General features: G+C 54.8%; 1 protein-coding gene across 4 annotated transcripts in view; it reads left to right on the top strand.

The window, feature by feature from the left end:
• The window catches only part of RALGDS (ral guanine nucleotide dissociation stimulator), a 62,677-nt gene that overhangs the window by 16,835 nt on the left and 21,800 nt on the right, over positions 1-24,042 (top strand). For 3 of the 4 annotated variants that reach the window (XM_075519307.1, XM_075519306.1, XM_075519304.1), the window contains exon 1: positions 19,470-19,893. The exons of the other annotated variant lie outside the window; for it this stretch is intronic. In XM_075519307.1, the coding sequence (XP_075375422.1) occupies positions 19,711-19,893 (183 nt within the window). In that variant the 5' untranslated portion in view covers positions 19,470-19,710. Of the gene's footprint in view, positions 1-19,469; positions 19,894-24,042 lie in introns of those variants that run through there. 4 annotated transcript variants of the gene reach the window in all.

Raw genomic sequence — 24,042 nt, 5'->3', positions numbered from 1 at the left:
CGAATCTGACTGTACAAGAAGGGACCCTGTGATAAAGCTACTGGAGAACCCGAATTAGGGGCAGTGCTTTCCGGAGCTGGTGGGTGGTGAGCAGTCAGTGTCCTGCCTGTGTAAGGGTTTTGGGTGTGATCCAGGTGCTGTTAAAATTTGAGGCAAAACTTCCTTTGATTTTGGAGCAGGGAAAGCCCATGTTCTTGCTGTGTGTGTTCAGTGTTTCTGCTGTCACTGCAGGAGCCTTAAATCTGGATTTTCTTGATGGCAAACAATTGATATGTCATGGTTAATGTTACCTTCTCTTCTACATTATGTGTGTGTTTAAAGAAGTGAAATGACAGTACAGAAGCGAGCTTCCTTCCCTTGGAGGAGGGAGGACTTTCCTGCAAGGTGATGTGTTGGATCTCGGCAGGGGCGGGAAGCCCCAGCCCCAGCTCAGCAGCCTGCAAGCGTGCCTGCAGGAACAGGGGACTTGCGGGGAGCCTTCTATATTTAGAAACACCCCAGGGCTTTGCTGGGATCTACGGTGTTGCTGCACTAATGAGGATACCTGTGACGGCCACTGCAGAGCTGACAGGGTGTGCCAGGGATGGGAAACGTGCCCCGAAAGCGCAGGTGCCTCCTGCAGCATGCGTGGGAAGGAGGGAGGGCAGCTGGGCGTTGGGAGGTGGCTGGCGCATGGGATGAAGCGGGTGAACCGGCGGCTGGATGCTTTATTCTCAGTTAGCTTGGTTTTGAAGCAGCAGATTTCTCAAGGCGTACGCTACGCGATATCCATTCCTGCTCAGTAGTGCGATCTGGTGCTGGATTTCCCTGCGGCTCGTGGTGCAGCGGGGGGATCCTCAGGGTTTGCCCGACACAGGTGGAGGCTTCCCTCCCTGCAGAGGGGGAAGCCTGAGCTGGAGACCTGTGCTCACCTGGGCAGTGCCTGCAACGGATGCCCTGGCCTGGGTTGCTTGGAAGTGACCTCTGCTTGCTAATCTTATCCCTGGTTTTATTGCAGAAAAGAAAAATCATTTTTAAAGGGATTGCGCACTGTGTTAGAGGGGGTTTTGTTTGGTTGGTTGGGTTTTTAACAATTCCCACTAACCCTTTGGCGGCTGCTGGGGCACAGCCAGTCCCAGGAGCTGTGTGATGGTGAGGCACCGGTCTGTAATCTGGCACATCAGGGCATCCCCGAGCTTCGGGTCATTGCCGGGGTGTTTGCTCCATTGTGCAGGACAGAAAGGGTTAGCGCTTTCCTGTGGAAACTCGAACTGCCATGAGAGCAGGCTGGGAGCGTGGTCTCCAGCACCCTCGTTTCCACTTAAATTGAGGCTCTGCATGTGCACCATGTGCGTTTCCCAGCCGTGATCACCTACCCCAGCTCAGGGCTCCGCTGGTGCTTTCATCCCCTGCCCTCTCCTGCACTGGGGCGAGCATTGGCTGGCAGCACCCGTGAGCAGGAGGCGGATTAGGGACTGCTCTGCCTCTCCGTGCTCTCGTACTGCTGCTTCAAGGCTGAGGATGCTTGCTCCGTTTTCCATTCCTGGAAAGTGGGGGTGTAGTGCCTCCCGCGCCCCTGCAGAGCTGGCACCTCCCTCTGCTGCAAAGCACGGGCCGGTGGGGAAATGCCAGCGGGGAAGTCCCGAGCGGTGTTTCTGTCTGTGGAGCGATGGGGAAACTCCTCTTTCACAGCTGAAAGATTCCGCCTAGCCAGGCAGGGTTTAGTGTCTCACATCCACCCGCGTGTGGGTACCTGCTCATCTTCCCGCTGTCGCTTCTGCCAGTCTGCGTGGGCATGATGGAGGGAGCCATGTTGGCATTTCCCCCTCTATTTCAGGACTTCCGGGCTCATGAATTGCCTTTCTTCTTGGAGATGGCACAAGCAGGCCGGGAAAAGTTTAAAAGCCATGTTACATGGGGACCTTTGGATGCTGGCACCCAAAGGAAGCTCTAGTAAGAGATGGGGGTCCAGAAATTGATTCTGCCAGGGAACACGCTAACAAGCGTCAAACCCTGCCTGCACCGCAGTGGGCTGGCCCTGGCCCAGCGCTGCCTTCCTGACCCATTGCAAGTGCCGGAGCGCTCGAGCAGATCTGCAGGAGGCAAGGATGGAAGAGGGTAAAACAAATCAACTTCATGGGAAGGGAGTCGGAGGTTTTCCCAGCACCGTGGGTCTCGGCTGCATCACCCACCTGCCCCGAGCCCCGCTGCTCTTTGCAAAGCTGCTCTGGGGTTGCGGGTGCGTCGCCACAGTTGAGTTGGCACTTTGCAGCCCTCCCTGCCCTTTGCAAAAGGAGCATCGCACTCCATCAGCAAGCTCCCCTTCCCGAAACGCCCTGCAGCCCCTGTGGTGAGCCCTCCCTGCCCTCCCCTCCCCATGGCTGGCACCACTGCCAGAGGAGCAGTGCCATGTGCTGCCACGCGCTCGTGTGCCGTGCTCCACATCAGAGTAAGTCACGCTCCCAGAGTGCTCAGAAACCTTTCTAATCAGGACCCTGTTTGGTTTTGTGGGTGAGGTGTCGGACGAGTATTTTCCATCCCCCTGAGTGGGACTTGCCGTGCAGGCTCCTGCGGCAGCAAAGGGACGGAGAGGCAGAGGAACCGGGATGTGACCACGAGGAATGGGGGTGTTGCAGGGGGAGGAGGAGGCTGCAGCGGCACTGGAGACCCAGGCAGGAGGTGTGGGGCAAAGCCGAAAGCCGCGGGAGCAGAGCTGTCCTTTGCTGCGCCCCTGATTCCCATTGGCACCTGCTTTGATGTGGCCACGGGAGCATCTGGTCACTGTTGTGTGTGCTCCCGCTGAGACCTGGAGCACCTGGGTTGCTGCCAGGTCTCTGCTCTCCCTGGGGGACAAATCCTGCTCTCTCTTTGGCCCAGATCTCCCATGCATGCCAGGCACAGTGTGGAAATAACCTCAGCTGAGCTCTTCTGCAGGATCCTGTCTGTCAGTCTCCATCGCCAGTTGGACCATAGCTGTGGGAAGGCCTGGCTTGAAAAATGGGCTTTCCTCGTGCTGCAGATCCAGTTGTTGAACACACAACTGACCCCTTTCAGGCTGGGTTCCCAGGTGAGCAGGGCTTTGGCCTCAAAAATGAGCAAGGGAGCCAGGCAACACCTGGATCGGGGCACCCCACCAAGACATGAGCCCCCGGCTCAAGCCCATTCCCCCAGGACGGCAGATCTGTTGGGTCAACATCTCATACTCCTGTTTTTCAGGAAAACCGCTCTGCCCCAGCGTGGAGCGGGGCTCCTTTGGGGAGCGTTTCACCAGCCGGCAGTAGACTGTTGGAGGCGATGGAGAGACTTGGGCTGCTCGTGCCCATATTCACTGGGTGGTCAGCTGGAAAGGGAGCAACCCCCCCAGACCACCCCCAGCATGGTGATTCGTGTCGGGCAGGGGAAGCTCTTGTCTCTGTCTCCCTTGCTAGCTTTCGATGGGGCTGTCAATCCCTCCCTTTCATAATTCAGCCGCAGCAGTTGCAAAATTTCCTAGGGTGCCTCTCTTGCTATTATGGGTAGGGATTTCCAAAGCTTTGCTAATAAAAGAGCAACAGTTTCTATATCTGGGAAATGGGGAAATCAATGAACAGACGGTTGCAAGTGATATAACGGCTTTTTGTGGCATCTCAGGCAGTTCCCTAATCCGATGGAGCTTTATGGCATGCTGTTTTGTCAGCTTAATTGGCAATATCCGCTCCCCGCGAGTGGGAGCCTGCAGGGCTGGGAGGGACCAGTGAGCTGATGTCCCGCGGTGCTGGGGTGCTGCTGCCCGGGCCCATCTCGCACAGTCCCAGTGCATCCCTCCTGCCCGGCGGGTCGGTCTGCTCATGGTTGTTCATCCCAGGGCATCCCAGGCTAATGCCATGCAGCTGACTCAGCCCTGTGTCACAGCAAAAATCACTGGGAAATACCCTTGTCGCAATGTCCAGTAAATGGCAAGCCAGAGGGGAATGCAGCACAGCCTTTGGTCTCTTCCAGCACAGCTGGGTCTGAGTTGGACACTAAATGCAGCTCTACAGAGAAGAAAAGGGAAATGATCAGGTGAAATTCTCGGTGTCCTGCTTAGGCACTTGCATCCTCCGGAGCCTGTCCTGGCAGTCTCCCCCTCTTCGCCTCCTTCCTTTCTCCTCTGTGATGTCCTAATAAGTGCAGTAGGTTTGACTTCAAAGTGGTTAGCAAACATTTTCCACTCCAGTGGGATAATTAGTTAAATTACATTTCACATGCTAATTTATTCCTCTAATATTATTTTTTTCCCAGCATACTGGAATATAGGAGAAGATAAAAGCTTAGTTTGACCTTAGAGCCAGGCTCAGAGGAGCTGGAGATGGAAACAAATGATTAGTTCCCAGGTTTGCTGTAGCATGGGCTTATTCCCTGCCGCATTTGAGATCTTGTTCAGTTGAGCTTTAAGTAAGTGTTTTAGCTGACTGCAACCTGGGTAGCTTGGGTGAAATGTTGTCCTCTGGCACACAGAAGAAAAACTTTCAGATCAGCAGTAATGAGCTACTAATTTCCAGCTTCGTTGTTCCTGTCTGCAGTACCGGTATCACCTTGGAGCGCTGCGTAAATGGCAACTAATTAATCCTTGCAGGAGTGAGTGGGAATGGTGTTACTTCCCATGCACCAAGGGGTGGAGGGATCTGCTTAGTGGGCACCAGAACCAGCCTTGGGATTCAGTCTGGCACTCAATGGTTGCGTCCCACCGCGGGATGACGGCCATCCTGTTTATGACACTGTGAAGGGGCTGGAAATGCACCTTCCTCGCAAGCTCGGGAGGCTGAATCCCTGAGGCTGGGAGGTAGATGCTTCCCCCGTGCTGGGTCAGTGGGGCTCAGCTCCTTCCCGGGGCTTGCTGTGGGGCACGGATGCAGTGGCCGCCTTTGGGTGATGGAGTGAGTTGGTGAGCGGGGTGGGTTGCACGGCGTGAAATCCTCCTGTCTCACGGGTGAATGCTTGCTGGCAGCTGAGCCCTGCCAGGCCTGAGACACTCGACATCTCCTGCAGCCCCAGCAGCATCCCTCCGCTCCCTCGGTGCGGCTCTGCCAGCCTGTGCACGTCGGGGGTGGAAAGGCTTTAACCGAGAGCCAAGCGGGGCCGGGGAGTTGGTGCTTGCGTCGATCACAGGTTGAAGCCACGCACCAAGTGTTGGGGTGAAGCGATAGCTGCAAACAGCCCCACAATGAATCAAACTCTGTCGTGTTTATATCAAAGGCTGTTTCTTTTCCACTGCCTGTGTATGGTAGATGTTATCAAGAGGGAGGGGCTGAAAATGAGCGCTGGGACTGTTTCCTGACCACAGTTACAGTCAAAAACAACAAATCCCTCCATCCCTGCTCTTGGCCAAACTCTTCTTTTCCCTTGGGTGAATCATCACTTGTTTTTTTTTTGGAGAAAACTAGAAACTATGGAAGAAGTCTCCCAGGTTGAATTCTTGTCTGTAAGGGCAGAAATTCAGGAGTGCGCTGTAAAGTCTTGGGATTTCTGGGTATTGCCTGGGCAAGGCTGAGGGCTGAGCCCATCCAACGCCTTGTGTGCATGTACGGGGCAGCTTGAAGCCTGTCCATGGCTCCCGCAGTAGTGCTGTGGGGTGCTACCACAGCCCCCCGGGGCAGCGCGTGTAACCCCTCTGCCACGTCCATACCTCCGTGCTGGTTTTATCGGTCCTGGGGAGGGTATCTAACTACTGCCCCGTGAGCCGGCTAAACCCCCGTGAGCTGCAAATGTGAACCTGCGAGGCAATGAGCCGTCTTGGATGCGCCTTTGGCTGGCTGATGGCAGAGGCAGTGTCTTTGCAAGTGGCTCTCCCAGGAGCTTTTAAGGTGGTGGCAGACCCCGTTTCCAGCCCCTGGTGAGGCTGCAGAGGGGGAATGGTTGGTGTGATAAGCTGAGCATTTACATTGGCTTAAAGGGAAGGAGAAAAGGGTCACCGATTGCTGCTACGCTTGGTTTGCTGGTACTAAAGTGTCCAGAGTCTTCACCTCCGCGTGTGCCTGTGTTCATCGATTGAATAAACAAGTGAAATACAGCCATGGGAGTGCCAGGCCAGTAATATCAGGGTTACACTTTAAATAAGCAGTTAGCAGGACTGTGTTCATGCAGCCAGGCAGACAAGGGTTGCCAAAGTGAAATGAAAACCCAGACCTCTGGAGCCTGAACCAGCATCTGAGGCAGCTCCCTGGGGTACAGCCTGCCTCGGGGACTCATCCTGCCCGAGGGTTTGGCGTTACAGCCCAAACACGATCACCTCTGGGACGTCCCATTTGCAGATTTTGAGATACATGATACTCACCAAGCGTCTGTGCTTGGCCCGTGCATAGCCGACAGGTCGGGCTTGGTCACACCAGTGGCATCTCTGGGTGTGTGCCGCGGCGCTGGGTGCTGGGCGCTCGCCGGCACTCCACCACCGCAGGGGCAGGAATCGCCCGACTGACTCTCGCTGCTGCTCCGATGGAGTTATTGGTGCAATTAAAGCAATGCAAATTCTCCGTGTATTGCCAGTGCAGGAGGAGCTGGCGTTTCCAGTAATTGTTCAATCGATCTGCTTTCAATATATTTTTCTAAGTGGCCTGGCTGGATCAGTGCTTGCTAGCACTGGCTGTGGAGCAGAAACTACAAAGAATATCAGGTAAAATACTGTGTGCCATATCCTCTACTGGTGTAAATCAAGGCAAACCCACCGATTTTGGTGGCATTACAGCCTATCTCTAGGTAAGGACATGAATTGATTTTCAAGGTGACATCCCAGAGTGTTTCTCCATTGCTTTGCTCTTGTTTCCCATCCTTTAGCACCAGCTTCTCTGTCTGAAATCTGAGGGCAATGTAAGAGCTTGCTCCTCTTGCAGCTTTTACTCTGTAGACTTGTATCTCTGAGAGGTACAGGCTCTGCCTCTTGCACTTTCCCTTTCTCAAGTGAAATGGGATCTCTTCTCTGTGCTTTTGGCTTTCTTGCTCTCTGCTCTCATTTTTCATCCTGATGATACCATGGGGACCCTCGAACTCAGCACAGCATTTTTTGTGGCTCGGGCACTGCCAGGAACGCACAGTCGGGTCCTGGTGCCCACGTGCTGCTGGCGGTAGTTGGCTCCATCCCTGCACCCCGGGGCCGGGCACCCCGATGAACGGCAGACCAGCAGTGGGCTACAGAGCAGCTGCCTCCTGACGGTTTGATTCAGTAAGGGCCCGTCAATACAATTTGCTGTCATCTGTCACTGTGCATCGGGGCTCAGAGCAGAGCCTGCAGAAGCAGCTGTCGTGGGATCATGCCGCAAGGGCTGCCAGTGCTGCTCGGTGCCCGCGTGTGCTCAAATAAGGCAAATCTGGTTTACTGACTGGTTTGGCACATTACAGGCAATCAAAGGCGGGTTGCTCGGTGCCCGCTTGGGGTCTTTGCAAGAGCACAGGGGCTCTTTGGCCCTGGCTATCCTGCTCTCCCTAAGCAGAGATCACGAGTTGGTAGGTGTGGGTGTCTCCTGCCTGCCAGTGCAGCCCCATCCCTCCTCTGCACGGCTTCCCATGCCGCATCCTGCAGCGGGGCTGACCCAGGGACGAGGCTGTCATCGACACAGCCACTTGATTTGGAGTATGCCAGCTGCAAACACAGGAGAAACGGAGGTTTCACCCCATTCACAGCCACAAATGTGACAGCAGAGCGTGGATGTAGCCCTGGGCATCTCCCATCCAGGGACTCCATCAGAGCTGGCCCTATTTATTTACCCCATGTTTTGGCAGCAAACAGTGAGCCCTGGGGCCATGCAGCAGCTGAGACAGCCGAGAGAGTGGCAATACTGAAGCAGAGGTGTGTCCTGCGTGTGCTTGACGCGCAATTAAATGCCTCAAGCTGGACGCTGCCTGCCTTCAGATGTGGCTGCCACCGCAGACGCGGGTGGCACCGCTTCTTGCTGTCATAAGCTCCACTCTTGTGGTCCGTGGTATCGCTGAAACGTCCTCACGTCGGCACACAGTCGCTGCACGGCTGCTCCTTGGCCAGCACCGATGTGCCTCGGGGCTCTCAGCACCTCTCCAAAGCCACACGTCTTCAGTAGATCCCCTGACCCTCACTGTGCATTAGTGTCCCCGTATATAAGACGGCAATTTACTTTTGTTTAAGCATTGCCAAGCACAGGTAGGCACTGCTGCTGTATTCAGATAGGGATGAATTTAGCCATGTGAGCTTCAAATAATGCTAAGGAACTACCCTGCCAGGAGCCCTGTCCTGAAACAGCTTGATTTGGCCACTGTTCTGGCTATCGAGTGCCGTTTTGATGCAAATAGCATCTTTGGTTTCAGTGCAACATGCTTGTGAGGTGGTAAAACACTACAGCCCAAGTAACGGAGGACAGCCAGATCCAGCTCGGTGTTGGCTCTGTCTGTTGTGAACCTGGAGTGCTTTAACTGCATTGTTTAAGTTTTAACATTGCTGAAAGGATTGGCTCCGTCTCGGCCCGAGGAGATGGCTCTCACCCGATTCTCCTGCCTGGCGACAGAGCTGTTTGCTCTGTCATATGACAACGCTGTAATGTACAGGCCAGGCGGGCTGGTGGTTCAGTTTGGGCAGAACTTGTGATATTTGGTATTTTTAACTCCCGGCTCCTGGCGTCATGTGCATGGCATCATGCACGCTGTCTGGAGCGGGGAGCACTTTGCTGGCACGGCAGCGTGCACTGTGATATTGTGGTCCATCTGAGGCTTTCAGGCATTACCTCCATGCAAATGCTGATCGTGAGCAGTGTCTCAGGTGCTCGTCTTCCTCTGTGCCTCTATGGTAAGGAAATTCCTCTATCTTAAAGTGAAGTCTTGATGTTAGGAACCCCAAGGGCTGTTTACATCCAAAGGCTGATTTGTTGATCTTTCTTGTGTCATCTGATGTGCAGGCTCATGCAGGCATCTTCTCTGCCTTGTGTCCTCGCTCCTCTCCCGGCTTCTCGGGGCTCGTGCTGGGGTTGTCCCCGGGTGTGCTGGGGCTGCGGCAGCACTTGGCGGCTGGACACCTTGGGTCTTTGCTCCTTCTGGCAGCCCGGGAGTGGGGAATCCCCGATCCCGTCCTGCTGACAGCTGCCATCTGCATTTGTGGTTTGGGGCTGGGTGCTGTGAGCTCCTGAGGGCAGCCGGCAGGGTCCAGGCCCCTGACTCGGGGATGCTGAGGAGCTGTTTGGGATGAGCAGTGTGACGGTCTCGGTAGTATCTGGCTCTGATGTTGGCAACAGGGAAACAAAAGCAGAGGAACACCCCCAGTAGCGCTGGTGGCCCGAGACAAAGGAGCTTGGTCTCCTGCCTGCCAGGAAATAGCACCCAAAAAACCCACCTTAAAACTAACCCCTTTCTGCTCATCCTTTTCTTCTCCCTTTAGGCTCCTATGTGCATTGCGCTGAGAGTCTGGGGTTTTTCTTTCGTCATAGTACCCTCCCCAGCACTTCTACTTCCCATGCTGGAAACGAAGTACAAATTAGAAACCGCAACTAAGCGAGGAAGGAGAGAAAATGCAGTTTGTAGTGCCAGACACGGGGCTGACCAAGCAGAGCAGCTGGGAGGCACGTCTGGGGGCTCTGGGGAGATGTGCCGGGGACGGGGGGAGGCAGGATGGGGACAGCTGTTGCAGCAATGCAGGGGCTGGCAGCATCACGGTCGTGGGTCGGGGAGCCCCTGACCAGGGGGGGTCCCGCCTGGGCAGCCCCGTGAGCTGGCTGGAGCCAGGAAATGGAGACTAATCCCTTCCCACCCTGCTGTGTTCGGAGCAAGAGGGAATCAAAAGCAGCTGAAAATCCCGGATTTCCCTTTCTATTTGGCGGAGGGATGGGGGAAACACGGCGCAGGAGACGGGCAAGCTACGGGGCACAGCTCCACCTTTTCCCACAGCACAGGGCTCGATGGCTCTGCACCTACGGCCCTTGCCCCTGGGGGGAACTGGCCCTGCCCATCCATCCCCAGCTGTTTTGGGCTCAGCACAAGGGAGGGCCCTGTCGCCAAGTGTCGGGGCCCTGGCTGCTGCTGACCATCCAGCCTGTCACATCATGGCACCAGACTCCATCCAAGACCCACAGCGAACCTCGATTTCCAGGGGCCCTCGGTTGCTAAACGTACCCACTGCCCCGGCCCTCTTGCTGCGAGCCTGCTCTGGAAAAGAGCTTTGCAAAAGGTGGTGGACCTCCGCCGGGGCCCGGGGCGAGGACGGGGGGAAAGGGAAGCTCTCTGGGGGTTTGGCTTTTGCAAAAAGATGACTCGGTGCCTGCCCAGGCTGGCATTGCACCTGCGTGCCGCCGGGTTACGCACCCACATGTAATGGAAACACTAACACCGCTCCTTACCAGTGCGTCGCAAATAGCAATGGGTAATTAACCATCAATATGTATATAATGTTCACTGCTGAGATTAACAAAATTGACCTGCAATGATGCTGGCCGCTCAGGAATGGATTAATCAGCCCATCCTTTCTGTACCGTGAGAGTTAAAGATGGGAGAAGCTCATCGGGGGCAGGATGCTGCCTCGCTGCTGCAGAAAGTCTCACTGAAGTTGGATGAGACCCTTAGGGAGCAGCTTGTTTCACTCGCTGTCTGGTCCCTGACCCTCCTGCAAATGCTCGGGTCATGTTTTCTAGCTTTTTTCCTTGCAGTGAGAGGGGCAGAAAATTCTTAAAATCTAATTTCCTACCAAAATGAGGTTAATGCCATCCCGGTGTCTGTCTGCCTGTCCTCTCTCTGAAAATGACTTCTGAAACCTGCTGGCCTGCTTGATGCAAGTTTGGCCAAGGGCTCGCAGATAATTAAGTCTGTGCAAATATGATGAAACGAGATGGTTGAGAGGAGGAAAAGAATCTTGTAAATGCCCCAAAACATCTGTAGCATGAGTTCATGTATTATTAGACACCAGAAAATCCACGTGGGAGATGCTTCTTGCAAACGCTTTAACCACAAAAACATTTTCATTCTCAGTTCATATATTTTTAGGCACCAAAGGCTGCCTCAAGACACAAAACCATAGGAAACAACACAAGTAGTTTCAGTGCTCACGGGATGACCTTTTTATTTTAATGAAAACTGAAATTCTTCGGCACTCAACGTGATCCCCAGAGCCAAGACTTGAAGGAAAAACAGCATAAATCATGGAACCAAAGGTAAAAAGTCAGGAGGGTCAGCAGCGCCGTGGCCGGACCCAGCGCCACGGTGTGACTCAGCGGCGCTCGCTGAGTTTGTTGATACTTGTGCCACTGGAACTGAGAGATAAATCTGGCCCTCGGCCACCAGCGTACAGTATTGTTTGGAAGAACGCTGCTCCTCCATGCCAAAAACCCACAACAAAAAGAATTTTCCTGGCCATTGAGAGAGGCGCTGGAATAACTTCCCCCGCTAAAACAATGCGGAGCGGAAACCTTTTAAAGTGGTGATTACCAAAGGGAAAATAATTTTTTTTTAAACATCCTTTGTCTGAGGGTCTAACAATACCTGGGAATATTAAAAGACTTTTGCAATTCTTAATTGACTTTTCAGCCATGTGACTTTTTGTTTCATCTCTGCAATACCCGGCTCGGGGCTGGGCAATGAAACTTTCCCTTTCCAGCTCTTGCCAGCCTCTTTTCCTGACTCTCACGTGGCCGACACCAGTAAGTGTGTACTCAGGCTGTTAAAGCAGAATATTTTCATGTCCACTCACTGCGTCCCAGCCCAGACCGAGGTGATTTTGGCCCAAACGACTTGGCAGGGGCCGCACGGTGTCAGCAAGCACCCGGGCGCCCTGGGTGCTGGTCCAGCTGCTGGACGTCTCTCCTGCCGCACTCCTGCTGCAGCTCCTCTCCCTCATCCCTGCGGCTGCTCCATTCCCTCTGGCTCCTCTCTCGGCTGCTCACTTTCAATCACATCAGCTCTTCGCTCTGCCAGAGCCTGGCTCCAAGGTTTCACTCCTCACTTCAAATCAAGTCAGCTTTCCTGCAGCTTTCACGGCGGCTTTCCGATGCGTCCGGGTTTTGATGTATGCTTTCCCTGACGTTTGTGCAGCCGAAGGAGATACAGGACCATTGTTGGAACATCCTTTTCCATATCCCCCATTAAGGGGCTTTGTTCCTGAATAACTGGATTTCTTATTTTAAGTAACCTCAGTTATTTACTTGTGTTATTAACGTTATGTGTGTGGTACACCTTCCTGTTGCTTCACTTATTTCCAGGATTTGGCATTTAAATCTGTTCCACCTTATTCCTATACTGGGCTCACTCTATACTAAACCTAGGCTACACGTAAATCTGTTTTATTTTGCTCCCTGTAGCTCTTCAGATCAGATCAGCACTGCAGCCCAGCACCTTGCAGCCTGTTTGGCTCCTGTGTTCAAGCTGGTCTTTGGACATAATTTAATCTTGTGCAACATATCAACTCTTTGTGCTGCTTCCAGGTGCTTGTGCTATGGCATCACTTTTCGCTTGGACTTCTTAGAAGCTTCGTGGCACCATTCCCTCCCCTGCATGTGTTCAGACATGTCATTCCAGCAATAGGGGAACGTATGGTGCTGATCAGGTTCAGGGAGCTGAGTCTGAGCGTGCTGGGGCAGCATTTCCATCAGTCGCGGTAGTCACGTAGATGCAAACCTGCATCCCTGTCCCCAGGGAGAACAAGCAGCGTGGGGTCAGAGCACGTCCCCAGCTATAAGGCAAGTGCAGGCCCTCAGCGATGCCCTGTACGTGCTGGTAGGAGCTATCACCCAGGCAGAGGGCCGGGGGTGAGCCTCTCTCCACCTTCCCTACCCAGGAGGAGAGCCAGCAGGATGACAGCCAGAATAAAGCTGCCCTCCTGCTCCCCTGGCTGGAGAGTGAGACCCAAAGGCCGGTCCGAGTTCCCCGTCTGTCTGTCCGCCTGGCGCAGGGGCTGCGGGCGTATGTGTTGCTTCGTGGCTGCAGCAGCGCAGCCCGCCTGCGTCGGCCAGGGAAGGTGTGAGTGAGAGCAGGGCTGGAGAACGTGCCGGGAGAGGAGGTGATGATGAGGACAGGTGCTCTGCTGAGCAAAGTTCCTTTGTTGTCCGATTAGATTTCTCTATTGATCGGTTGCCAGAGCCTCTTGTTTCTGAGAGTCTCCTTTTACAGGATTCAGCTGAACGTGTCGCTTTTGGCTGGTTATCGTCGGTGGAAAAATGTACTGCCTGCCCTTCAATGTATTTTTGAAAGGTGAGCAGAGCCAGAGCCTCATTCAGTTTCTTTTCCACCTGGGCTCATGAACCTGGCCATGGAGAGCACTTGCTCTCTGGGTGATTTGGAAGGGGCTGCACTAAGCTGAAAGGGGGTTTGGGGAGGGATGGGGCTGCTCAGCCCTTCACAAGCAAAGACACGAGCATCCCAAAGCCCTAACAGCGGGTGATGCTGCTCCCTCTTTCATAGGCAGTCACCAACCGGTTGTTGCAGTACATATTTTGCATATTTAACAGAGTGGTGTTTTGAACTGAGCTAGTGCTCCCAGTCTGGCCCCACTAGCACGGCACAAAGGTGCTGGAGGGAGGAACAGCCTCATGGACAGAAAATCCAGCACATAACCTCCCTCGCCGAAGGTTGTAGTGAGGGGAAAGTTATGTCCGGTAGATTCCTTGATAGGTTGAGCTTCTTTTGGGAAGCGATGCAGCTGGGAAGCAGATCAACTGCTTTGTGCATCTGCATAGCCCCGGTCTGCTCTGTGTCTGAGCACGGCAGGACAGGGGCTGGCAGCACTCGGGGTGCGCTCCGGGAAGCGAGGGGCTCGGGGTGCTGCACTGGCTGCGGGAAAGTGACTTGGGGGACCCTGTTGGGGGACTTGGGGGACCCTGAGAGGTTCGGGGTGCTTTGCCAATGAAACTGCCACCGTTGAACCTTGCCCAACATCAGTGATCACAGATACGTGTTTCCAATATATAATGAAATCTCACTGGGTCATCTTATTTTTCTGGTAGATGAGAAGGGATGTTTTGATTTCAGAAAGGAGTTTCCCCTGTCTTCAGGGGCTACACCCATTCCCATCTTTCCCTGCTAATTTTTGTGGCTTCATAACTTTTCTCCTCTTTTCTACCGGTGATTTTTCTTTTCCCGACTGTTACACAGAGGACCCATGCAAGCAAGGATGGAAATTACAATAACTCTGAGCACCTGGGAGACTCGAACTCGTCCTACACTGATCGCTAAGCAACACAGAAAAATGTTTTTCCTGTTTTTCTTTTGGTTACAAGCACCTTAGGTGGTATTTGTTAAAAGAGCTGACTGAAACATTCTGGCAGAAAGGTGATAGGGAGATAAAAGCTGCCTTTAAAGACAAACAGCTCAAGAAATAATAGTCTTTACCAGAGGAGCTCTGGCGTGTCTGCAGCGTGTCAGGCTTCAGCAGCTTAATGCCTGCTGAACTCTGCACTCGGGGGACCGCCGCGGACGGCAGCAGAGAAGCACGTGGAAAGGGAAAATGCTGCGACCCGGAGCTGCAGCTGCAGCTCCCTCTCGATGTGGGGACGGTCCGTAACGAAACTCACTGGGTATTTTATGATCCTCTCGAAACAGTGAGCTCTGGGCGAGCATTTGTGCTTGCTTTGCTGCATCCCCCTGCCACCAGTGCCCTACAAAATGCTGTAAGGTCTCTTGGTGATTTTCACAAGATGGACCCTGTTGTCTTTGGCTTTCTGGGCATATTTTAATGTTAGTAGTTATATTTTGCCTCTTATTTTTCTGAGTATTTTCTTTTCACTGTAAATGGCTGTGTGGCACTTCGCTGTGAAGAAGTCAAGGTGCCTTTCCCCAGAAATACCCACACAAAGTGTGCTGTGGTCAGTTGTTTCTTAGAAAGTGGCTTGATTTTCCCCCTCGGCCCCCGTGTTGGCCTTGTTCTGCTGAGTTTTTAGAGGTCAGCAAGCTTGAAAAGCAAAGGTTTGCGTTGTCACTTGCTGCCCTAATGGAAGATGCTCAAATACTACGGCCAAGTGGATAGCATAAGAAGTAGGATCGAGGAGAAATATTCCTGCAAGCTCTTGAGTCTTCAAGGCTTGTGGCATAATTGCATTGCCATTGCTGAGCTTCAGGAGTCTGCAGTCTCCGCAGGAGATGCTGTAGCCCAGCTGTGCGCAGGGGCTGCAGGAAATGAAACACAGAATAGCTGGATGGAGAGTTTTAGATCCTGATTGCCCAGGGATTTGGTGTGTTTCCTCTGCTAGGAACTGACAATAATAAGGAGCTTGCCTTGCTGTGTTCGACGTTTGGCGTGCTTCAGAGAGGCTGGAGGAGAGCTGCGTTCCTGAATTAACCCGGCGCTTAATCGGTAGCTGCCCGTGGGGGCCGTGGGGAGGAGGGGGTGTTGCAGCTGGAGAACAGGTGCCACCGGCAGAAGGGGCACAAAGTGCAGGAGAGCCTGAGCCAGCCTTCCTCCCTGCCAGCACAAAGAGTTCATAGTGCCTGATCGGCCGGGGAAACGGCCCCGAGAAACACCCAAAACCTGGAGGCAGAGCAAGTGATCCAACTGCCCTGGATCCAAAATACTCGGCGGAGAATTTCCTAAAATCCACGCTTGCTCTAAGCTGTAGCAAGCGGTGCGTGGCTCACCCTTAAAATCTGGTGAAAGAGGGGCATTGATCGTGTTTGCAAGTGAGAATTGGGTCTGCGAGGAACTAAGGGCTGGCTGTGGTCTGTTGGTCCCCAAATTTTGGGAGCAACTGCTCTAATCTAACATCTACAGATACGGATTGTACTGAATGGAGCAGGGACATCATTTTCCCTTCTTGCACAAGCTCGGAGGTTTTTTTCCTGGTCCTGAAGTAGAAGAGATAGTACTAGTTCATTATTATTATTTCTTATAAAATAATCTTCCAGCTGAGCCTGGGCAGTGGAAATGAAAGTCTTTCAAATTAAAATCTGAATGTCCAAAAAGGTTTGATTTAGGACTCAACTATAATGAACAGCCTGACTTTTAGTTAGTAATTCTTTTCTATCAGTAGCGCTTTTCCTCCCAAGTGCCTTACAAACAGCAACGAAAAGGGCTTCCCCAGCCCCTACAATAGAAGGAAGTGTTACCGTCTCCATTTTATAGCGAGCGGCCTGACACAGAGCACTGCGGGGATTTACTCGATGCGCCTTGTGAGTTGATGCCAGAGCTTGGGACAGAGGCCGGATAATGTTGCAACTCCCACGTAAACCGGCCCGGTTCCCATCGAAGGCTGCTGATTTGGGTCCCGGTTCACTCGCTTGCGGAACAGCAAAAGCTGGTGGTGTGCGATGCTCAAGAGGGGCTCGGCTAGAGGCGGCTGGGGCTGATTCTTGCCTTCTGTGGTTGGGGCTGAGATCAGCTTTTTTCAGTTCCCTGCTCAGGCATCTGTCCCGCTGGAGGCTCACCGAGGCTCAAAGAAAATACGGGTTTTGCGAGGCGGTGCCGGTGCGTGCCCTGGGGCGGTGGCAGCAGCACTGGGGGTGTTTGCAGGCAACCGATGCCACGCAGGAGGCAGCAACCCCTGTGAAAGCGTTTCTGAGCGATGCTTTGGGGTGGGCAGCCTTGCTCGCTCAGCCCATGGCCTGATGGAAATTAAAAAAAAAAAAAGCCCCGGCAATATAGAGCACAGGAACTGGGTCACTGCGAGTTTTGTCCTGTAGGAAATATGCTGGAGAGCCCTTCTTGGAAGTGGAGCAGTGAGATGAAAGCGAAGGAGGGCAGTCGCTGGGAGGGCTGGAGGATGGAGCTGAGGGGGATACTCAAAGGCCACGTGTACGAGCTTGTACGTGCCGGGGAGAGACGACTGGGGTCTGTGCTGAGCCCAGTCATTAAGAAACAAACTAAGGTCTGAATCTGCAGGTCCTCACCCAAATGGATTGAGCTAAACCAGGAAACTGGCTTAAAGCTTGCAAAAGCCTCTCTGTGTTACCCGCTCTGCGTTATTTACCATGCAGGGAAGCCTGCGGGCTGGGGACTGCAGCAGAGGAGCATAGATTTGTGATCTGTAGATGCTCCAGTGTTGGTCGTATGGGTTTGTTTTTATTCAGCCAAGTGCTGATTGCAGAGTGGTGGAAAGAAACAAAGTAAGGGATTTCCCGCAGCACCCGGTTCCTGCACCCGTCTTTGCTCCTGCGCCTGCTGAAGTCGATGGGACGTTTACAGCTGACGTCAATGCAAAATGCTCAGTGTGTTGTGAAAAGTTTTTGCTGAGTTTGCCAAGTGTAAATTGATGATATTTTTTTAATGAGTCACTCAATCATTGATCGTTTTCTTAAATCCCCTGCTCCTGGAGTCGCGTGCATGTAAAATAATTGCATTTTTCAACAATTTCTGGACCTTCAGGGGTGTAGGGGAGAGACCTGAGGGTGTGATCTGCATGTTCCCTCTCGGCTCTATGCTTAGAGGCAAATAAGAAGCCCTGAGAAGTTATTTGTTTTGAATCTCACGATTTTCAAGAGCCTGGCTCCTGACGGCTGAATGTTTGGGGTTAGCGATGCTGAGCAAACATCCTGAACTTGGGCTCCTGACCCCGCTTTGAGTGTTTTGCTTTTCAGACCCAGAAGGTTCCCAGGAGAGGAGAAAGGAAACTGGCTGGCTATTTTTAAACCCTCACAGTTGCCTTCCTGCCTTATATTATTTATTATCCATTATCAGAAGTGTTTCTCCCCTGAAACCATCTTTAGTGGTCAACCAAGGGACTGGTGAAAATTACTCATCAAACAGAGAGCTGCATCTTTCTGTAGAGGTCAGACGAAGCTGGAGGGTTTTGAAGGGTTTTGCCAACTGAGAATGAGTAGTGCTGTTATTTATTATGTGCACTCGAGCAGTGCCAAGCAATTCCAGTGGTAGGCCATGATTACACTGCCCTAAGAGAGAAACACCGAAGGAAAGCACAGTCTCCCTCCCAAAGACCCTACGGCCCAGAGAGGCAACACTGATTTCTTCTAGAGAACTGGGCGCTGCCTCCGATTTCTGCATGTACCGAGTGAAACGATGCACACAACCGATGTAATTTCATAGCACATCTTGCAGTATCACACGGTTTCTGCATGACGCGCCGGTGGGTCTAAGGACGCCTCTGTGCAGAGCATTGTCGCATCCTTTCTGCCGCAGAGAAAGCTCCGGTGACCTGACCGGCACCGTGGGGTGGGATCAGGGCCGTGGCTCTGTGCCCGAGCAGTGTTAAAATCCACATCACCCCCAAGAGAGCGAACTGAAGGTGCGGGGCTGCCTTGGGCAGTGCAAGGCCCTGGTGCAGGGCGGGGTCCCCTTTCCCAGCGTGTCCTGGGACATCCCCTTGGCCCTTTGTGGCTGCAGATAAGCAGGACAATAAGCCCACATTGTCCTCGCTCATCCTCCTGCCTGGTAAACTTTCAAGTTTGAAGCATATCGCATCCCTGGCAGCTTTGTTAATCCTTTCCTGCCTGGGTAGGAGCTGCTGGTGCCCTCAGCAGAGCTGGACTTGTGAGCCTCGGCTCCATGTTCTCATTGGAAATAAAGCCGCAGGGCTGGAAGGCCCTGGGAGGCTGATGTTATTTCAGCTGTGCAGGGAGCTGAGGCGTAAAAGTCTGGGTTTTGGTGTTGTCAGCAGCAACTGCCCCGACCCTGTGGTACAGTTTATCGGCAGCGTGTGAGGAGGGAAGGGGAAGAGCCGGGGAGGGTGAGAGCACGCTGTGCTCAGTGCAGGGGGATGATAAATGACAAACAGTTTTGCCCGTTTCTCTTTGTGTCTGAAAACAAAATTACGTTGCAGGGTTTCAGCATCATCTCGGAGGCTCAGAGCCTCTTTAAAGCGGGAGCTGCAGCCCTGCTGTCTCCCGGGCCCACCTCTCTTTCCCCGAGTCCCTGCTGGGCTGAGCGCAGGCGCCCTGGTCCCTGCTCCCCCCTTTGCCCCCACACCAGGGGCCTGGCACAGGGAAGGGGTCAGACCCTGCTCGCGGCACTGACTTGCTGCAGGGCCTCGGTCACATCCCTTCTTCGCCCGGGTCACCCCGGGAAGTCCAGCTGTGGAGAGTGAAGGGCTGGGCAGTGCTCTGACCACCCACGGCACTGTTGGCAGGGGGCTGAGTTCATGGGATGAGAGAAAACCTCTCTGTTCAGACAAAACCAACGTGTTAATATTCATGCGCTTGAATTTGATACTTATTTTTGGGGGGGTGGTGTGTGAACCCCACACCTGGGTGCTGGACGAACACCTGGTGCTACAAGGATCCTCTTCCAGAGCCGCTGCCACCCGCATGGCTCTGCTCCCGCCCACCCCGGTGAAAGCCCCGGTGCTCACCCCTCCAGCTGGCTCTCCAGCGAGCATCGCCCACCCTTTCCCCGTCCCGCTGCCCCCCGAGCCTCGCTCCTCCTGCCGGCTGCGTGTCCCCGTCCGTCCCCCCCCCCCCCCCCCCCCCCCCCCCCCCCGCAGCTCCCGCCTTCGCGTTTTTGCGGGATCGGGGTTTTTTCACGGCTCGGCCGCCTCCCGCGGCTCTGGGCCGCTCGCCCCCCCCCCCCCCCCCCCCCCCCGCGGGGGCCGGGCCGTGCCGAGCCGGGCCGGCCCCCGGGCGGGCGGAGGCTGCGGGAGGAAATCCAGTGCCTGGTTTTGCAGCCCGGCCGGCTCCTTCCCGGCCCCGCCGTGACATCAGCCGGGCCGGGCCGGGCCGCTCCGCCGCCTCCCGACCCCGCCGAACCGCCCCGCTGCGGCTCTCCCTGCACGGCGGCTTGCGGACCAGCCTTCCCCGGGCATCCATCCGCCCGCCCCCGGTCCGTCTCCCCCGGGCGTCCCGGGGGCGCTGGCGGGGCCGGCGGCGGAGCGCGGCGCCGGGGATGCGGCGGCGCTGCCCATGGTGAGCCGCCGGCGCGCCCCGCCGCACCATGCCGCCGCGCCCGCCCCCGAGAGGATGTTCGAGGGCTGCCGGCGGGCGCGGAGCCTCTGGGGCGGCGTGAGGCTGGAGGTGGCCGGCGAGAGCAGCCCGGTGGTGCTGCACAGCTTCACCCAGCTCGACCCCGACCTGCCGCCGCTGGAGGTGGGTGCGGGGCTGGGGGGGTCGGGGGCGGCACTGCTGCGATGAGGTTGGGGGGGACTCAGCTCGCCGCAGGGTGGGAGCACGGGGCGGGCCCCGGCGCACATCCCTCTCTAGGCCGGGGTTCTCCAGCTCGCTGGCAGAGCCGGCCCGGAGTTCGGTAAGGGGATGGCTGTGGGCAGCCTGCTACAGGTAGTGCTGTTTCATCTTATTTAATAAACGGGTGGCCCTGCTTGTTGGTTGTTTTTTTTTTTTGCCGTGTGTCCCTGTGCCATTGACTGGCAGGCAGGCAGCCAGGCTCTCTGCCGGGAGAAGCCAAAGAGACGCTCTCCCTCAAGGCAACCGGGGAAGGGGGCAGATTGCTAAAACCGGGGGCTTTTAATGTCTTATTTGAGACTCTGGCTGCTGGAGGCAGGAGTCTGCTCAGATCTGAGCTGCTTGTAAAGGCTTCAGGCTTGTCCAAACCACAAAAGCGTCCTCTGGGAAGGTTACAGGCATCGGGAGGACTTTGCTGGAGGATGCAAAATATTTGTGCTTCTTTGGATTTGACCTCGGACGGTTCAGAGTCAGACTGGTCCCCTGGAGGTCTCAGCCCGAGTGGTTTGTTGATGGCAGTTGCGCGTGGAGGCACCCGAAATAATGCGAGTCAGAGCCGTGCCTTTTGGCGCAGGCGATGGATGATCATCTTCGGTGTGCCGGGAATGTCATTGATTCTGAGCAAACGACGCGTTAGGAGAAGCTCAGCTGGAGGAAGGTTTTGCCGTTCAGAGGTGGTTGCTTTCGCGGCAGCGGCCGAGCCCAGCGGGCTGGCCTGCGCGGCGGGTTGGTGGTGCACGGGTTAATATCAGCAAGGGTCAGCGAGTCTGGCTTTGCTGGGATTTAGAGCCAGCTGCAGATGTGCTTCTCAGCTCTGGATGCTTCCCGCTGGAGGGGGGCAGCGGAGGAAGGGAATCACCACTAAAACCTTTTGAGTTACTGTGCAGATATCCGCTGAGGGCAGCCAGCGTTTCAGGGGGCGATGGCTCCTTCTCCCAGCACTAAACGATCTACCCTATAACCTGCAATGGAAAGTCTTGGTCAGCCACGGACGGGAAGGGATTATCTCAGGCTCCGGCTGTATCGGTTCACCTCTGGCCTGGTAGCAGGGGCTCATCAGCTCTGCCGAGAGTTCATGAAAGCTCCATCCAGCTTATTTTCCCCCCTTTCCCCTCCCTGCTTCTCTCTCCTGGGGGTGGGCGTACTGACATTGTTTGGAGTACATCATCTGGTTCGTGTTATGCCTGGCAGGAAGTCCAGCCTCTCCGGCCCTCCGCGCTCCGGGAGGCCGAGGGGCCGCGCTTTTGGCAGGGAGAGCAAGAGGAGCGGAGAGGAAAAGAGGGGGGGATGCAGCCTGCTGCTCTTACCCCAGGGGAGAGGCTGCCTGGCGTGGGCGAGCCCTACGCACCCCGGCCGGAGGAGGCTCCAAAGCTCAGGAGAGGGTTTGGCAGCATCTGGGGCCATGGGGGCTGCAAAGGAAAAGTCAGTGGGACTGAGGGCGGCTTTGCGTGGCCCCCGCTGGCCCTGGGTGAGCCCCCGCTCACCTGAGCACAGCGGAGAGAGACGACTGCCCGCCAGACCTCCTCTGAAGTTGTCCTTGCCCAGATTTCTGCTCTGGGCTGTACATGGGTCTGTGCTGTGTACTAGTCAGAGCACGGTCCTGGCATCTGATTGCTTGGGCTTTCCTCCCAGCCCTGAACAACTTGCAGACAAATTCCTCCTTTCTCTCTACCATCCATTTGCAAGCGATGGCAAGGAAAGGTGCATCCCGGAGCGGTGTACGGTGACCTGCTGCCTCCCGAGCAGCTTTGAGATGCTCGGAGAGCCGCTAACCTCTAGAGCGTTCCCATGCGAGGGCCTCCACGTTGCTCACTAAGCCCCGCCGGGCGGGTTGCGCCTGTCGGCATTACAGTGCACGACCAGGGAAAGGAAAAAAAATAAGTGTCAGTGTTGTGACAACTGTCCTGGCAGCAGCCTGGTGTGGTTATAATCCTCGGGTAGAGTTACTCTGCAAGATGCACGCTGGGAGGAGAAAGCAGATTATTTGAATAAGAAAACCCCCAGAGACCTTCAGTGTTTTGCTAACCCCCGTTAATAGCCCCGAGCGCTGCCACCGGTCCCCAGGTCTGCGGTGGGAGCCTGGGGTTGCCGCCTCCGCCAAAGGGTGTTGTGCTTCCTGGGCTTGGCATGTCCCCCGCGCTGGGACAGAGCTGGTTTCGGTGAAGCGGTGCCAGCTTATGGGGTGGATAGTCTGGTCCCACAGGGAATAGGGGATCCCTGGAAAGCTGCTGGGCAGGTTGCAGAGAATGCGGATCTCGTTTTCCGCTCCTCAGCTGAGCCTTTGCCTGTATCCCACAGAAACAATATCGATCACCCAGGCATCACTTTGAGGTCCTACTCAAGGTCTCATGGCCACGTGTTGCTAAGTGTTCTCGCCGTGATTTTAACCACAGGGAATGGAAAATTTAAACTGTCTCAAGCAAGGGATCGATGGAGCAGCTTTGCAGACCTTTTGCTTTGACCTTTCCAGTTCCAATCCATCTCAAATCACAAGCGAGTGTCAATCCTTCCTGCCTGGTGGCAGCCGCAAAGTGAATTTGGTGGCCCTCTTCCTGGTCCTTGCTGGACAAGCGGGCCATAAACACCCCTGCAGATGACACAGACCGAAACTTTCACGAGGCTGACGTTGCCGAACCTCTAGACAAGCGGCTGGGCTGACGCATATCAAAAAAGCTTGTGTCCTTGCTGTTCTGGCTCTATTTGTTTTCTGAACAATTAGGAGATTTTCAGTTGCTAAACACATCCTCGAAAACTTGAATTGCTCAGCCCAGATGCCTTGGAGGTCAGTGTTTGTTCTTTATGGTCCGGAAGGAGGCGAGGGAGGGGCAAAGATATCTCTTAAAAGCCATTTTCTTTTAGCTTCTCATGGTGCTTTTGGAACAAGATCCTTTTCTCCCACCCTGTTCTCCTCCCCCAGGCACAACCTGATATGCCCCTTGCAATTTGCCAGATGAACATCATCTGTTGGTATTTCTTGGATGGGGACCTACCTTCTGGCTCCCTTCCAGCAGGGTTTGGAGCCGGCGGTGGGGCTGGGATGCTGATTGTTGGTGGCTGCTGCAGGAGGGGAATAACAGAGGTGGGAGGGATTTTTTTATTATTATTTGGTATGGTTAGAGAGAAGCTGGAGAGAGGTTTCTCAGTGCGTTTGTATAGCGATCGTGTTACTCGGAGGCTGTTGTGCCATGTTTCCATAGGGGTGGGAAACCCTCTGATACTGGGATCTCGCTGAGGCTTTAGTGGATTTAGTACCAGGCTGGCAGCCCTGGAAACTGAAATCTTTGTTTATCTGCAGGCTGGACGGGCAAGCCCTCCCCAGGCAGCCCACACCCCGGCTTCGCTCCCGGGGCTCCCTGCAACGGGGCAGGCAGGAGGTCCCGTGCTACAGCTCGGGGCGCTCCAGGCCCCCCAGACCACGCTATTGCTCTGCTACAGCCATCTGTTTTCTAGCGGTCGAGGTGGGATTACCGGGCAGGGGCAACTAAATGCGGTCTCAGAGGATTTCCATGCTTCTGCGTGCCCGGGTTTGGGGTGGGATGAGCAAAAAGAGCGTCAGGCCAGCTGTGCCTGCAGGGACGGGTCTCGCTCAGCTGGCACCACTGTTTCGGAGCTGGGGGGTTGGCTGTGAGCACCCCACAGTTAGGGCCAGAGCACGGCCTGCTTTTTGGCCACCAACCTGAGTTGGTCCGGCCATAGGAAGGGCTTCACCACTAGCGGCTCCGCCATCACCCTTTCCACAGCCACTCTGTCCCCCGAGGGACGTGTAGTTGAAGGAGCAGAGAGCCTATTTAGGTCACTCTAGACCACATGTAAAGTCTGGGTATCCCCTGCGTGTACTTTCTCTGACGCCGTTATCTCCAGAGCTGCCTAGTGACTGGCTTTCAAGCGGCCGTGTTCCTTTTATTTAAATATATACTTGCAGCAGGGCTGTTTCAATTCTCAAATATTTCTTCATCTCCCACGGACCCAGCAAGAGGGGGAAAAAAATGTCGTTGCTAAGGAGCGGGATTTGGATACAAAGCTGGCCGAGCTGCTGGCGGGGGGCCCGGGGGGCTC

This window comes from Mycteria americana, chromosome 17 (genome assembly GCF_035582795.1).
Source record: "Mycteria americana isolate JAX WOST 10 ecotype Jacksonville Zoo and Gardens chromosome 17, USCA_MyAme_1.0, whole genome shotgun sequence".
NCBI classification, from domain to species: Eukaryota; Metazoa; Chordata; class Aves; order Ciconiiformes; family Ciconiidae; genus Mycteria; species Mycteria americana.
Note: the sequence above shows the minus strand (reverse complement) of the source record. Positions and strands in the feature narration are given on the sequence as shown.